Source organism: Orbicella faveolata, unplaced genomic scaffold, assembly GCF_042242905.1.
Source record: "Orbicella faveolata isolate gen_17 unplaced genomic scaffold, um_ofav_v1 contig_1, whole genome shotgun sequence".
Lineage (NCBI taxonomy): Eukaryota > Metazoa > Cnidaria > Anthozoa > Scleractinia > Merulinidae > Orbicella > Orbicella faveolata.
In genome coordinates this window covers 16,463,172-16,476,050 of record NW_028301536.1, presented here as the reverse complement: position 1 = coordinate 16,476,050, position 12,879 = coordinate 16,463,172, and the positions used below count along the sequence as shown (strand labels likewise).

Below are 12,879 nucleotides of genomic sequence, written 5' to 3'. Positions count from 1 at the left end.
TGAAAATGATAATGAAGAATTTTCATTTTCATTTTTAGATTTAACATTCCAGTCTAAATCAGTTCCTTTCTGAGGCGTAGATTGTAGCTTTGCATCTCTTGCTTTTCTGTTGAATTCTGCGAGTCTTTTTTCTGCCGACTCTCTCCGAATCTTTTTCGGGTTTTGTTTTTTTCACAGTCGAGGGCACTTTTTTAGCGGGCTCTTCAATGGTTTTTACAGGCTCTTCAGTGGTTTCTACGGGTTCTTCAATAGTAGTTTCTTCATTTGTTTCGCTATTCATTTTATAGATATTCTCAAGAACTTACTAAAGTTCTTCAGAAGTGTTTTCTAAGTTCTTATCGAGTTCTTCAGGCAAGTTCTTATCAAGTTTTACATTCCTCGCAGTAAGACTGCACTCGCCACTGCCATGTACTTTCCATAGTTCAGGCTCAATATTCCGGCGATCATGGAGAGTTCTTCTCTCACCATGAAATTATCGTTCAAGTCTTTCAAGAGTTTACTCCGATCAAGGGGGTGAAAATGGAATATCAATCCACAACTAAGCTGAAGAAAGGTATCAACCATCGCGTCACAAGTCTTTGAAAACAATGAAGTCTTATTCTTTTGAAATTCTCCTCAACATCTTTCTCACTTAATCTCTTGACTTGATCTTGTGCCAGATCAGTTCCAGTCATCTCTTTCGCCTTCCCACTGGCTACCAGGACCGCGAGCCGTTCTCTACGAGAGGCTAACGCCCCCGACTCAGGTTCATCTTCAAGAATTTTCATTACATCTTTCAAGGCTTCTTGTTAAGTGATTTCCATTTTAATACTCAAGATTAATATCAAAAGGATGGCTGAGAGAGGAAACCAGATGTGAATATTTCTTTTTCTTCAACTCGTTAATCAATTTCAGCTTTTCAAAATTCGTTAATCCTCCTCCGTAATTATCAAATATCTCTTTCATGTCTTTCTGGGAGGGAGTATAGAATAATCCTAACGCGACGATTTCCTCGCGGAAAGACTTGGCAATGCTTGTCAGCTGCTGAGTTATTACCCAGACACTGATTCCGCTGTGTCTCGCGCTGAATGCCGAATTCACCAGTTCACCTGATCTCCGTTTCGCATCCCTGGAGGCGGCACAATCATCGAGAATTATCAGGGAATTAGTTCCCTCAAACACGAAACTGGTAATCTTCAACCAATCATTGATTTAATCTCGATGAGGAGTCAAGACGAAGAAATCTCTATCTTCCTCGGCGAAAGCTTAGTAAGTCTCGTTTAATGCGTAAGTGGGGCAGAGAAGGATCGCGTAATCAAGCTTTCCGTTGAATTCATCGCTCAGAAGTAAGTATTTGGTCTTTCCTGAGTTCGTGGGACCGTCTATGAATGCGTTGAATGGAATATTATCGAAATTCATTTTAATTCATATTTTATTCTATAGGCGCAAGCGATACGAGCGAAGCGAAACTTTTGTGGCCATGCGCGAGGGTGTGAATTCCATCTTCCATTATAAATCTCTCATCATCGTCAGCGCTCAGGGCTACCTTGTTGATTGTCTCAGTGAATAACTCATGCCGATGTGATCTAATTACATTCACCTCCCTCATTTGCTCTTTTCTGCTGAATAAACAATTTTTATAGTCCTGATGTGAAATATTATTTTTCACCACTGATTTCTTTATTCCTTAACACTTTTTTTCTCTTCTGCTTTATGAATCTTGAAACTACATAATTTAGCTCTCAATCCGACGAACTCCTCAATGATCCTCCCTCCCGCTTCATCTTTCATCATTCCTATCACTTTCTAATTATATCCTTGAATCCCTGAAGGATGATCTCCAGGAAAATCGCTGGTGTCAAACTGTTCTCTGACGTCAGATTTAATATCTTCGTAAAAGTCTTCAGTCTCAATCTCAGACATCAGACTGTCAATATCCGTGAATAACAGTTTTGCATTCTCTCCATATTTTTTCTTGATGAAATCCTAATGAAAGTCATACATCAGAGTCTTGCTGATGTCGAGAATTGTAAATCGGTTTATCAAACGTTAGTTTTATTCGTTTCATATGAATCGCGATGAGATTTTCATCGAATATCGTGAAATGTTTAAAGTTTGGTTTCACCGTGAGTTTTCTCGCAGATTCTCGGTTGTTGACCAACTTTACATCAACTCTTTTTCTGATATTCTCCATCTTCTTCCCGAAGACGGAGTTGTTTATCAACTTGAATAAATCCTTTTCAAAAGAATTCCTCGCTTTCTTCCTGAGTTCAGTGTTCTTTTCAATGTAACTTTTCAACCATGGCTTTTCATCAAATTTGATTCCTCGATGAATATTGGTCAACTTTAATCCGAGATCCAGATATTGCTTCAAGTTTCGACGACGAATTACACACTTGTCTTTATTATATAGATTTGGAATCAGCTTTTCAACTTCTTTAACTCTGAAACTCTCCGGGGTTAGCGGATAATCATTATGCAAATTGTGAAGTTCCTCGGGATACTCGAGATCAACCTCGAGAACGCACGGAAAATCGCGCCAGTTATCAAATTTGGAGGAGTCATCCTGCCCCATCCACTCAAAAATTTCAACAGGGAGAGGCTGACACATTGCCCAACCACAGAGATTATTAGCCTCGAGATATTTAATGTATTTTGTGGGCTTGGTTTTATCAAAATCTTCACCCATGTATTTATTATTAGCCCTTGCATATCGGTTTGAAATCATTGAGATTCCTCCTCTTATTCCTTTTCCACCAACAAAAGCATGTCAACGTCGTTCAACAAATCAAGTTCCACTCCCGACTCTTTCAAAGCCGCGTCCTAGGCTAAACTGGGGGCGGTGAAATACCAAGCGAAATCTAATTTATAATTTTCAAGACAGACGTTTCTGAATTCTTCAATGACGTCAGGGAGAAGGAGGACATCAGATTTCAGATACAGATCGTGATAATCACCCCGGCGTAGTCTTCATCCCAAACTTCTTCCATACCCTCTTTGCACGCTCATAATCTTCATTAGAGATATCACATTCATTGAGCCTTGACTAAAATTCTCTTCTCCTTGGCAACTGAGTTTCATCAAACTTTGAAATTTCCGGATGGTTTTCATGAGTGGCAAAAAGCCCTCCTAATCATGTTCACGTTTTATTTGAATAGCTCGGTTTGTTTTAGCGGTCTGAGTATACTGCATTACACGTATAATAGAGAGAAACAAAGAATTAGATTAGTGAGGACAGCAGAGAGATACACAAGCGAAAGCATCCAAATACGTGGAGAACGAGTGGAGATCTCTTTTCTTTCGTTGTTCTCACTGCGAATCATTGTGTAGCCTGAATTTCAGGCGTCTCCTTTTAAGTCTCACTTCCAAGAACCAGTAATACCGTCTGTGTCGTCACTACCCGAAACCGAGTTTTTATTTTGATTGGTTTATTTTTTAAACGTGGGAATTATTGTACATAAAGCTAGCGAGGAGGGAATTCGAGTACGCATAAAATTAATCCTTTTCACGTTTGTCCCCTATAAAAAACTCCTGCAAATCGTGCTTTTATATAACATGACGCCGCACTGCGACATTGAGGCGGCGGAGAGGGAGGTTGGGAGAACAAATAAATTTTCCCTTAAATTATTTCATGGATTTTTAAAGAGAGCGCTGCTGCTTTTCGTATACTATCTGTTTAGTCTATGCTGTATTTCCTTCAGCAATATTTTTCTTTCCAGTCTGCTTAAAACGGGCATTTCGCAATTGTCTTCGGAACGGCGTTTCTGGATCTCTTGGGACTCTTATATTGGCGCGAAATCAGCTGAGGCTCCATTTTTAAAACTACTACCTTCCTGGAACCCTCCTTCCATACATTCGCGATAAACTCAACATGTATGAGTTTTTAAGGCTTGGGGTATAGTCATGACCTGCTGTAAATAAAGACAGTGGAGTACTACGAACAGTCGGTTATTTTGTTCCTGAAATCCTCTGCGTGATTGGAAAACCCGAAGTTTGCAAACCAGGGAAAGAAACGAGACGGGAATGAGGCGAGACAGCAAAAGAAAGCTTTCCTTCTTTCCGCGTCCGCGCTTCTCGCCGCTTGATCGTTCTTTTGCTTCGCATGAGTCGTGTATTCGCCCAGCATGCTAGGAAAAGAAAGGGACGACTCCAACTCTAAGCTAGTGGCGTGCATCCCTCCGACAGATACTGGACGACAGATTCATTTACAGGCCGTTTATCTAAGAACTAATTGAATGTTGATAATTACGCTTCTTACTGGGTGACCCCTCATGATATAAGCTATATATTCAAGGGCGGCGCTAAAAGGTATGGTTATATAGAGGATATTACATTTCCGCGTGTGGATATTATATTCACACTAATGACGACGTTTTTGACGATTTTCCGAAGATTTCCGACCACTTTCCAAAGATTTCCGAAGACTTTCCAAATCGTTCCGAGGGCCAGACTAACGCTTTCGAAAATTTTCCGAAGATTGCTGAAGATTGCCGAAGACGACCGAAGAAGATCCGAAGATGTTTCGATCATACATCAACAAATTTAAGTGTAGTTAAAGGGACAAAAGAAAAATGTTATGATAAAGGAATCATATCTTCACAGTGTGAAAGATAAAAATAGTATCTTCACTACGCGCGATGAAGATATGATTTTTTAGTAAAAGGAAAAATCCTGGTATTTCACTGGTGTTTATATAATAAATAACCGTTCTGGTCTGAAATAGGGTATGTTATGTACACTTTGGACAGCAATTAAAAAATCATTTTAAAACAATCTATTTTTATCAGTGTTTTTATACATAATTATAACAATTAACATCGGGAATTTGAAACAAACCGAAGCAATTTCTCTGCCGGGTCTTGTCTGATATATATAGGGTTATAGATATCACATAGTTTAGTCTGAAATACAGTAAGAATTTCAAGAAGGCGTTGCACATACTTCACCCAAATGTTCGAGAGGTAAACCCGAGGAGAACACTCAACTAAAGAAATGAAACGATATGGTGCGATAATGGAAACGCTTTTTAAAAAGCAAGAATTGACAGTACATGTACGTCGCCACACAGCAGAGCATGGAAATGTATGTTTGGAAATTTGAATTTGCGTTTGATCAAACATTGTGTCGAGTTGTAGATACATTCCTCTCTCAACTGAAATTATGACTAACTGAGAAATGAAATCCTAAACGTCTATCCTAATTAAGCTCCGATACCCAAACTACAGTCACCGTTGTGACTTTCATTGTTTAAACTTGATGAAATCTGAATGCATTTTGCGTTAAAGCCTACTTGAGAATTGTCTTCTAAGCTAAATACTTTTAATAAGCTATTCTATGGTTCACGTTAATCAGTTTCTACCACTCGGTAACTGCTCAGATGAGAACACACTGGCTAAAACTGCAGGGCTAATCATTATTTTCCTGGTACATTTCTTCAAACAGCACGTCCTTGGAGGTAAAGAAGGAGGAAGTACCTCCAGGAACTGTGTAGGTGCAGGGAGGACCATCATAGAATGTAAAGCACCAAAGAAATACCACCCTGATAACCTGTTTTTGTCTAAACGATATACTGATATATATTCATTTGAAAATTTTTCTTATATGTTCTTCTTGTTCAGATTACTGCTTAGTTCATTGTGGGATTATGTACTTAACAGTGGCGCCACCTTACTACACTTCTACTTTGCAAATTAAAGATCGAAAGAGGTATGTCAATGAAACACTGTACTAAATATTCAGTATGCGCATTCAAGTTCGTAGACATGAGGAAACCCAGGCTCGCTACAGATAAAACTACTGTAAACAGACAAGGTTAAAGCCTCCTGCCCTAGATTAAAACGCATTTGCAAGGCGAGGCGGAACTCGAACCCTGAGCTTTACATTGGAGTCATACGCACCAATCATTAGGCCACCGCGCTCCATTTTTGACTCACCATCACAGTAAAAAAAAAGTTTCGACAATGCTGTTGCTCATGATAAGAGTTGTTGACCCATAGGACGCATACAAGGTCGAAAAATAAATCTAAGGGATCAACTTCATGTTTTATAGAGGTTGTATTGGTACTACCTCTAAGCTACCAAAACAAATCAGTGTTACAAAATGTTCCATTTTTCTTGTCGATAATTTGTCTCCCTCAGCTGCTAAAGCTATTATAATACGCTATTGTAAAATTTTAGAAGGCTTCTTCCCTGTGAATAAAACTTTTGCCCTGCATACTCGATAGTAAACCCTCCTTCACTTTCCGTCTTATGGCATATTATACTCTTTATAAACTTAAATCCTGTTGCTTGATAAACGACTCTAAATTGAGAACTCCTGAAGCCACTTGATTTGTTCTTCTTGGACAAGTCAGGTTAGGTCATGTGTTTAGGCAATTTGGCGGGCAGTTGAAACGACTTAGACATGGGCACCAGGCGTCAAGCGTTGAAGCCAGCTCTCTGCGAAATTTGTCACTCATCAGGATATAAATGCAAGGGTTTATTGCGCTATTGGCATGCCCGGGCCAAATGAAGAAGAATTCCACTTCAAGAGGTAACATACCGTTTGCATATAGATCAGGTCGTACGAACCAAAAGTAGTGATTGACATACGTTGGGAACCAACACAACGCAAATACGACGACAATGACGACCAACAGTCTTACAACTTTGCGTTTCGACTTTTCAGCTGCAGCACGATTACTATCTGTTGCATTTCCGGGAATTGTACGACGCCACAATTTACGGCAAATTAAGAAATAAATGACGATGAATATAGAAAGAGGAAGCCCGTAAAGCGCGACAAAAACAATGCTGTGAAAGATCTTGAGGACACGATAAGTTTCCTTAAAAGCTGGATCGTTTGGATCTTCCCAGGGCCAAACTTGTACACATTGGTAAACGTTTTGAGATGAATTAAACTGAACTTGAGACAACATAGGATATGGCAGCATTAACACAAAAGACAGGATCCAAATGGTGCCTGAAAAGATTTTCGGCTTTCGGAAGATCTTTTCTCTTAAAGGATAGAATACTGCGTAAAATCTATCGAATGAAATGAGCACCATTGTTAGGACAGTCGCCGCTATTGAAACTGAGATGAGGTACCACTGAGCTTTGCATGTTATGTTGCCCAGCATTCCTCCAACCCAGGCGACTCCACGGTAGTAGAAGCTCACTTGGTACGGCATCACTGTGAAAGTTAAAAGCAGATCTGCAAAGGCCATGTTGGCAATGAAGAGCTTTGTGACTCTGGTAGATTGAGAGGACTTCTTCAACACCACGAACAGGCCAAGGGTGTTGCCCAATATAGCAATAATGAAAATCGCTGCATATGCTGTCGTTATGCCAATCTTGATGTTTGCAGGAATATTGAACGGTGCCGGCTGTGGAAAGGTGATGTTTGTTACTAGGAAAGAAATCAAGAACTATATTGCTTTATCTTTATAAAGGGTTCTTTCCTTAGCATAAACATCAAAATGTGGTAAAACACTTCAAGACAACAACAGATGCAGAAGAACTTTAACACCATTCTCTTACTTATTTCGATGTCCCGTTCAGAGAAGAAAGGAGAACATAACATTTGCTTGTTTAACCAGTTTATTATCATTCAATGTCTGGAACGTTACTTTCTTTAATTAGCAACGGGGAACTTGCTTGGCCGAGTGGTCAGCGCGTCGGACTCGCAATCCAGCGGTCCCGAATACCGTCTGACCACTACTTGGATGTTTTTCACGGTAGTCCCGAGTTCAAATCCTCAGCCAAGCTTGTAAATAGCCAACTGGTTTGCCTCCGTCCAGTTGGGATTCTTAGCAATGTTATGTTCAATGTGAATCATTTGTTTGAGTTGTTTGCTCAGCCAGCAGCCTTTGCATGTGCTATAAACATTGCCGTGGGGAAATAAAAGTTATATTATGTTATGTTGTGTTGTTTTGTGTTGTGTTGTGTTGTGTTGCGTTGCGCTGGCTGTGCTGTGCTGTGCTGTGCTGTGCTGTGCTGTGCTGTGCTGTGCTGTGCTGTGCTGTGCTGTGCTGTGCTGTGCTGTGCTGTGTTATTGTTATGTTGTGTTGTGTTGTGTTGTGTTGTGTTGTGTTGTGTTGTGTTGTGTTGTGTTGTGTTGTGTTGTGTTGTGTTGTGTTGTGTTGTGTTGTGCTGTGTTGTGTTGTGTTGTGTTGTGTTATATTATGTTATGTTACAACGATAAACGAGAAAAAACAACGAAAAAAAACAACGATATCCATTTTTTGTTATTTCCATATCATGATCCCATGTAGATTCCATCAAGCAAATAAAAACACATTTGTCATATAAGCTGTAATTTTGTTTCAATTGGATTTTGATAATCAAAATCCTAAACTTTCAAGCTTGGAAATAATAAGTAACAGATTTACCATTTGCTCCCACTGTGGTAGTGTTGTTCGTCATGTTTACAGAAGATGGCGTCTCCGTGATCCTGCATAATTCAAATAGAACGTGATAAAAATTATAAACATTCAAGGACTGCAAGAGGAGTTCTTGAAATTATTTAACTATGAAATATCGGTATCTACTTTAATCAAAGAAGAATTCTCACATGAGCTGAATTCTTTATCAAAAATGTGAATCTTATTTTGCATTTTGAAACGTTTTGTAGAAGAGAAGATTAGTTTTCCTTGTTTCGCAAATTAGCAAGCTGCTTCTAATTTTCCTGAAGGGACACCAGAAAACCCGGTCTGAATATGATTACTCTCTCGCTTTAGTGTTTTGCTTACCTTTTGACTATAAATTTTTCCATTCTTTTAAAAGTGTTGTCAAAAGACGGAATGAAGCAGACGTGCACAGATGATTCAACTCAGTCGACTTCCCTTTTGATAAGTTTTTACTTAGTCTTTCTTTCGGCGATCAAACACGGTAAATCAACTTTCATGCTTCGTGATATCTTGTGTGCAATTTTGATTAAATGCGAACTAATTATATGCGGGAATCAAATTTAAATTTATTGAGCTGAAAATTAATAGTGAATGTTTTTTATCCGATGTCAGTTGCGATGAACTAAGAACGTTTTATCTATTTTTAAAAGAATGCATATAGGGTTCAAACCCAAACACCCAATTTCTCTACTGTCAACTCTTGCTCTTCGTGGAGAAGTATACTTGAAGAAATAAAATCTTTTTAGCCGCATTCCACGAAGTGTAGTTCATTTTTTGGAAAACTAAGCAATCTGAATACGGACTTCCGCTAAAAAAGATTGCTCACTAATTAATTTGGTAGAGTTGCTTCACTGAAGCAAGATTATTCTTCAACATTTTTTCACGAAGAAAGTTTTTTTTCTTTTTTTAGTCTGGCTACAATTCTGTTTGCCAAGGAAAGTGGTTTGAAAAATCTATGTACGTGCTTAAATTTCTTGCCTCGAAAAAAAAATAGTCAGATAATGTGTGCATGCATACTTTAGCGTACTAGCTAACTTAATTAATTCTTCGCGAACTATTTCTCTTGTTTTAATGCTGGTAACAAAACTTTCGGATCTCTGTTACTTGAATGTTCAAAACACATGTGGCTCTTGAACACTCGGACGCTAATCTGGTATCATATAAGTATACGGAGCAACATGCTTTCTTGTTTGAAAAAGCTCTTACCTTAAGACTAAAGAAGATATCCCTGTGACTGTATAATGTTACATAACTTAACCAGCGAGTGTTTAGTAAATGCAATGGACTCGGTCAAGAGCAGTGGGTGTGTTTGGTCTTGGAGATTTCGTCGACAACTATAAATCAATAATCCTATTTAGACCGGGAAGGTGGGCACCAAATTTCAAACGCTTGATAGCTGATTGGTTAATTTTGACAAAAATGTCGTGCGTTTTCATTGGCCAGTTCTTGAATTCCTATTGAGTAACCCTATTAAGCTCGAGAGGGTGGAAAACCAAATTAACGCTTGTAATTTGGCCGAGAAGCATGTTATTGTGGCATGGCAGTCGCATTTCAACCGGTGTGATTTTTATACTTTGAAAGAATGAAAAAACTTACACTTCCAGATTTTTTTTGTTTATATTAAAAAAAAGATTGACCTTATTTCCTTTTTGACTACTTTAGGTTTATTTATCGGTTTTGATTACTTTTGCTGAATTAATGGTGCATAAAAAAAAAAATATCAAATCCGAGATGGCGGATCGACAATGGCAGGAAGCTGTTTCAAAAAATGACTATTTTTCCTTCAAAAGCCAATAATTTCAAGGAAAAATGACCCAAAAAATGACTCAGCTGAGAATTCTTTTTAGTCTATATAAACTAAGAAATTTTCATCCAAGTTAAAAAGCATGCAAATGGGGATTAAACTCAAACACCCAATTTTTCTGCTCTCCGTGCTATCTGGCGTACAACCTAAATTAAATGTTAATTACATGTGGGGAATTAATTTTGAATTCACTGAGCTAAGATCTATGTCAAAACGTGTACAATTTCTGATTAACTACCAACTGATTTTGTGCTGATATTTGATTTTAGTTTTATTGAGCTGAGAATTAATAGGAAATGTTAGTCTTTTTTATCGTATGTCGGCGACGATTGCTTATCGATGTTTAATTTATAAACCCTGCGCGTGGGGTTCAAACTCAAACAACCAATTTCTATGCTGTCAGCTCCTGCTCTTTATTGAGAAATGTAGCGTTAAAAATACGGCTTTTCCCTGAAGTGCAATATATTTTCTGGGAAACAGAGTGAAGGAGTGGCCCCTAATTTTCCTCACTTGAGAATGGAAGCCTGTCATGAGAAATGCATAACAACGGTGTGGGATTGAAACGCTTGCTGCATGGCACTGACATTTTTACTTTATTAAGAGATACGACGCCAAACAAATGAAGTATTGATAAGGATTTTAATTAGCATGGCATCTTTCTTATGCTAATACAAACTGCCATTTACATTACGTAGTTCTGCCAAATGAACTATCGCTCACAAAAGTGCAGTAAACCACAAATTCTATTGTACCTGTGCTATCATATGCATGTGTATACAGTCTGTGACTTCCTTAATTAATGTAATCATTATTTCTCGATTATTCGCAAAAATTGTTTTAGCCACCAATTAAATTGCGTTGATACTGGTATGTACATGTATCTTACACAAATACTATAAATGTAGCTTCTCCAATTTAACTTTCACTCACAAAATGGTGCTATTAAACTGCAGCTAAGCATAAAGAGAAGGTTATCTGTTCAATACTGACAAGAGGATTCCTTTATAAGTTTCTTAGAAGACCTTTCGTATTGAAGGTCTTATGACTTCTAAAAATATTATTTATTTACATCCACTCCTAGGTTTCTTGTTTTTTACATCCAGTAGAAAGCTTCATCAATGTATTTTTTTGTTACTCGGGCTTCCGTAGGAAAACCCGAGTCTTAAAATGCTAGCGTTTTGGTCGCCAAAACGGGGGTCATGGTCCCAGGCGTTCCATGCGTAGACCATGGAAAGTAGGGACGAGAAACGCGACATTGCTCGCTCATTGTGACAGAATGCGGTGTTTTGCGAAGAAAGTTTTGGCAAGAATCGCGCCTTTTACGTTCCTCTCACATACAAAGATGTCGATCGTTTTCAGAAAGGGTCGGTCCACGAATTATATTGCTTGAAAGCCAGCCAGATAAGCAAAGTTCACGCTGGAAACGTTCTCGTGAGATAACAATTAACTGAGCCGACTGCGGTATGAGTTCAATCTACGAAAACACTGGCAAAAATAGGCAGTCAAATGACGGTATGTGGCTACTGCTGTTATTATTTAGAACATTGCAGTAAAACAAATCATATTGCAATAAAACGAGCGAAATACGAAAACGTTTTTGGAATCGTAGCTCAATAAAAACATGTGACTTGTTTCTTGCACCGCGCAAAATATGTCGATCTCCAATGTTGTAAAGATAAGACTTTTGGTAACTTGAGTTGAATATCTTGCCTCCAAGTTAGTTGGCTTTCAAGTAGGGTGAGGGAAAAAAAAAATAACGTGTGAATTTGGAGGCACATTGTGCGGGAGAATTAAACCTTCGATTGTGCGGGATTATTGACGAACCAATGTTCTTGCCAAGTCCTAAGGAAAATCTGCATTGACGATAGTTTAGCCATTTATTTCACTAGTAGTTCAAATATCTTTAGCAGTCTTAATTAGCAATCGCCAATTCTTTTAGAAAACTGTGTCTGACTGCAAAAGAAAATCACGTTGCGTGACATGAACTAGACGAGCATGAAACCAAAATAAATAGCAAAACAGAATGCCGCATCTTCCCTTATAAATGAGAGTCCTTTTTAAAAAATACTCATGCCTTGATTCAATAAAAATGTGTAGCTTGAATATTTCTTCATAAACTGCGTTAAGGGTCGCAAATTCTTGGAAGTTATCCGCAAAATACACAACTTGAAAGTTTATGTAAATTATGTGCAATGCAATTTCAGCCTAGTCACAGGACTGATGTTTTCGCGAAGGAGTTTATCATGATTCGTTTTGGCTCTCTCGAAAGGGGTTATTCGCTCTCCAAAGAAGATATGACTCTTGAAAAGGGATTAAGATCGCAACACGGCAAAGACGTTCAGCTACACAATTTACTCGGATCGCCGCGACCAGTAAACAAACTTCGTACAATTTCTGCTAGCATGTACAAAGAAATCGCCATAAGTTGTAAAAAGACCTCGAAAATTCTTTGCAAACAACTTCTCCATCAATGCGTACACAGCTGTGCTTCACTCTTGAACCAAAATGGTTTAAACTCACAACTTGCGATAGGATGAGGAGGATCCTAAACGAAGCAACTTGAATAGTAAATATCTAAGCGGAACTCTTGTGCTAAAATATCCTGATTCTTTAGTTTGCTTTTATTGTGTCCAATACACGTTTTCGTAAAGTACGATTTGATACTGTGGTACGAAGCCCGAGTAAACGCTCTTAGAGCGTCTAGTTTCT

At 38.5% G+C, this 12,879-nt stretch overlaps 1 protein-coding gene and 1 pseudogene across 1 annotated transcript; both read right to left on the bottom strand.

The window, feature by feature from the left end:
• Positions 1–1,411: 1,411 nt before the first annotated feature.
• On the bottom strand, positions 1,412–2,047 carry LOC149118237 (uncharacterized; annotated as a pseudogene).
• A 3,531-nt stretch (positions 2,048–5,578) lies between these two features.
• On the bottom strand, positions 5,579–8,385 carry LOC149118236 (tachykinin-like peptides receptor 86C). The gene is made up of 2 exons (XM_089282414.1): positions 8,349–8,385; positions 5,579–7,366 (listed from the first exon to the last, which is right to left on the bottom strand). The coding sequence occupies exons 1-2, from the start codon at positions 8,380–8,382 to the stop codon at positions 6,339–6,341; spliced, it is 1,062 nt and encodes a 353-aa protein (XP_089138540.1). The 5' UTR covers positions 8,383–8,385; the 3' UTR covers positions 5,579–6,338.
• Positions 8,386–12,879: the final 4,494 nt, after the last annotated feature.

Excerpts from the sequence above, each read along its gene's own strand:
- LOC149118236 (XM_089282414.1), bottom strand. The coding sequence starts at position 8,382 with ATGACGAACAACACTACCACAGTGGGAGCAAATG. Across the intron at positions 7,367-8,348 it reads TACCACAGTGGGAGCAAATG|TAACAAACATCACCTTTCCA; the intron begins GTAAATCTGTTA and ends TTTCTTTCCTAG.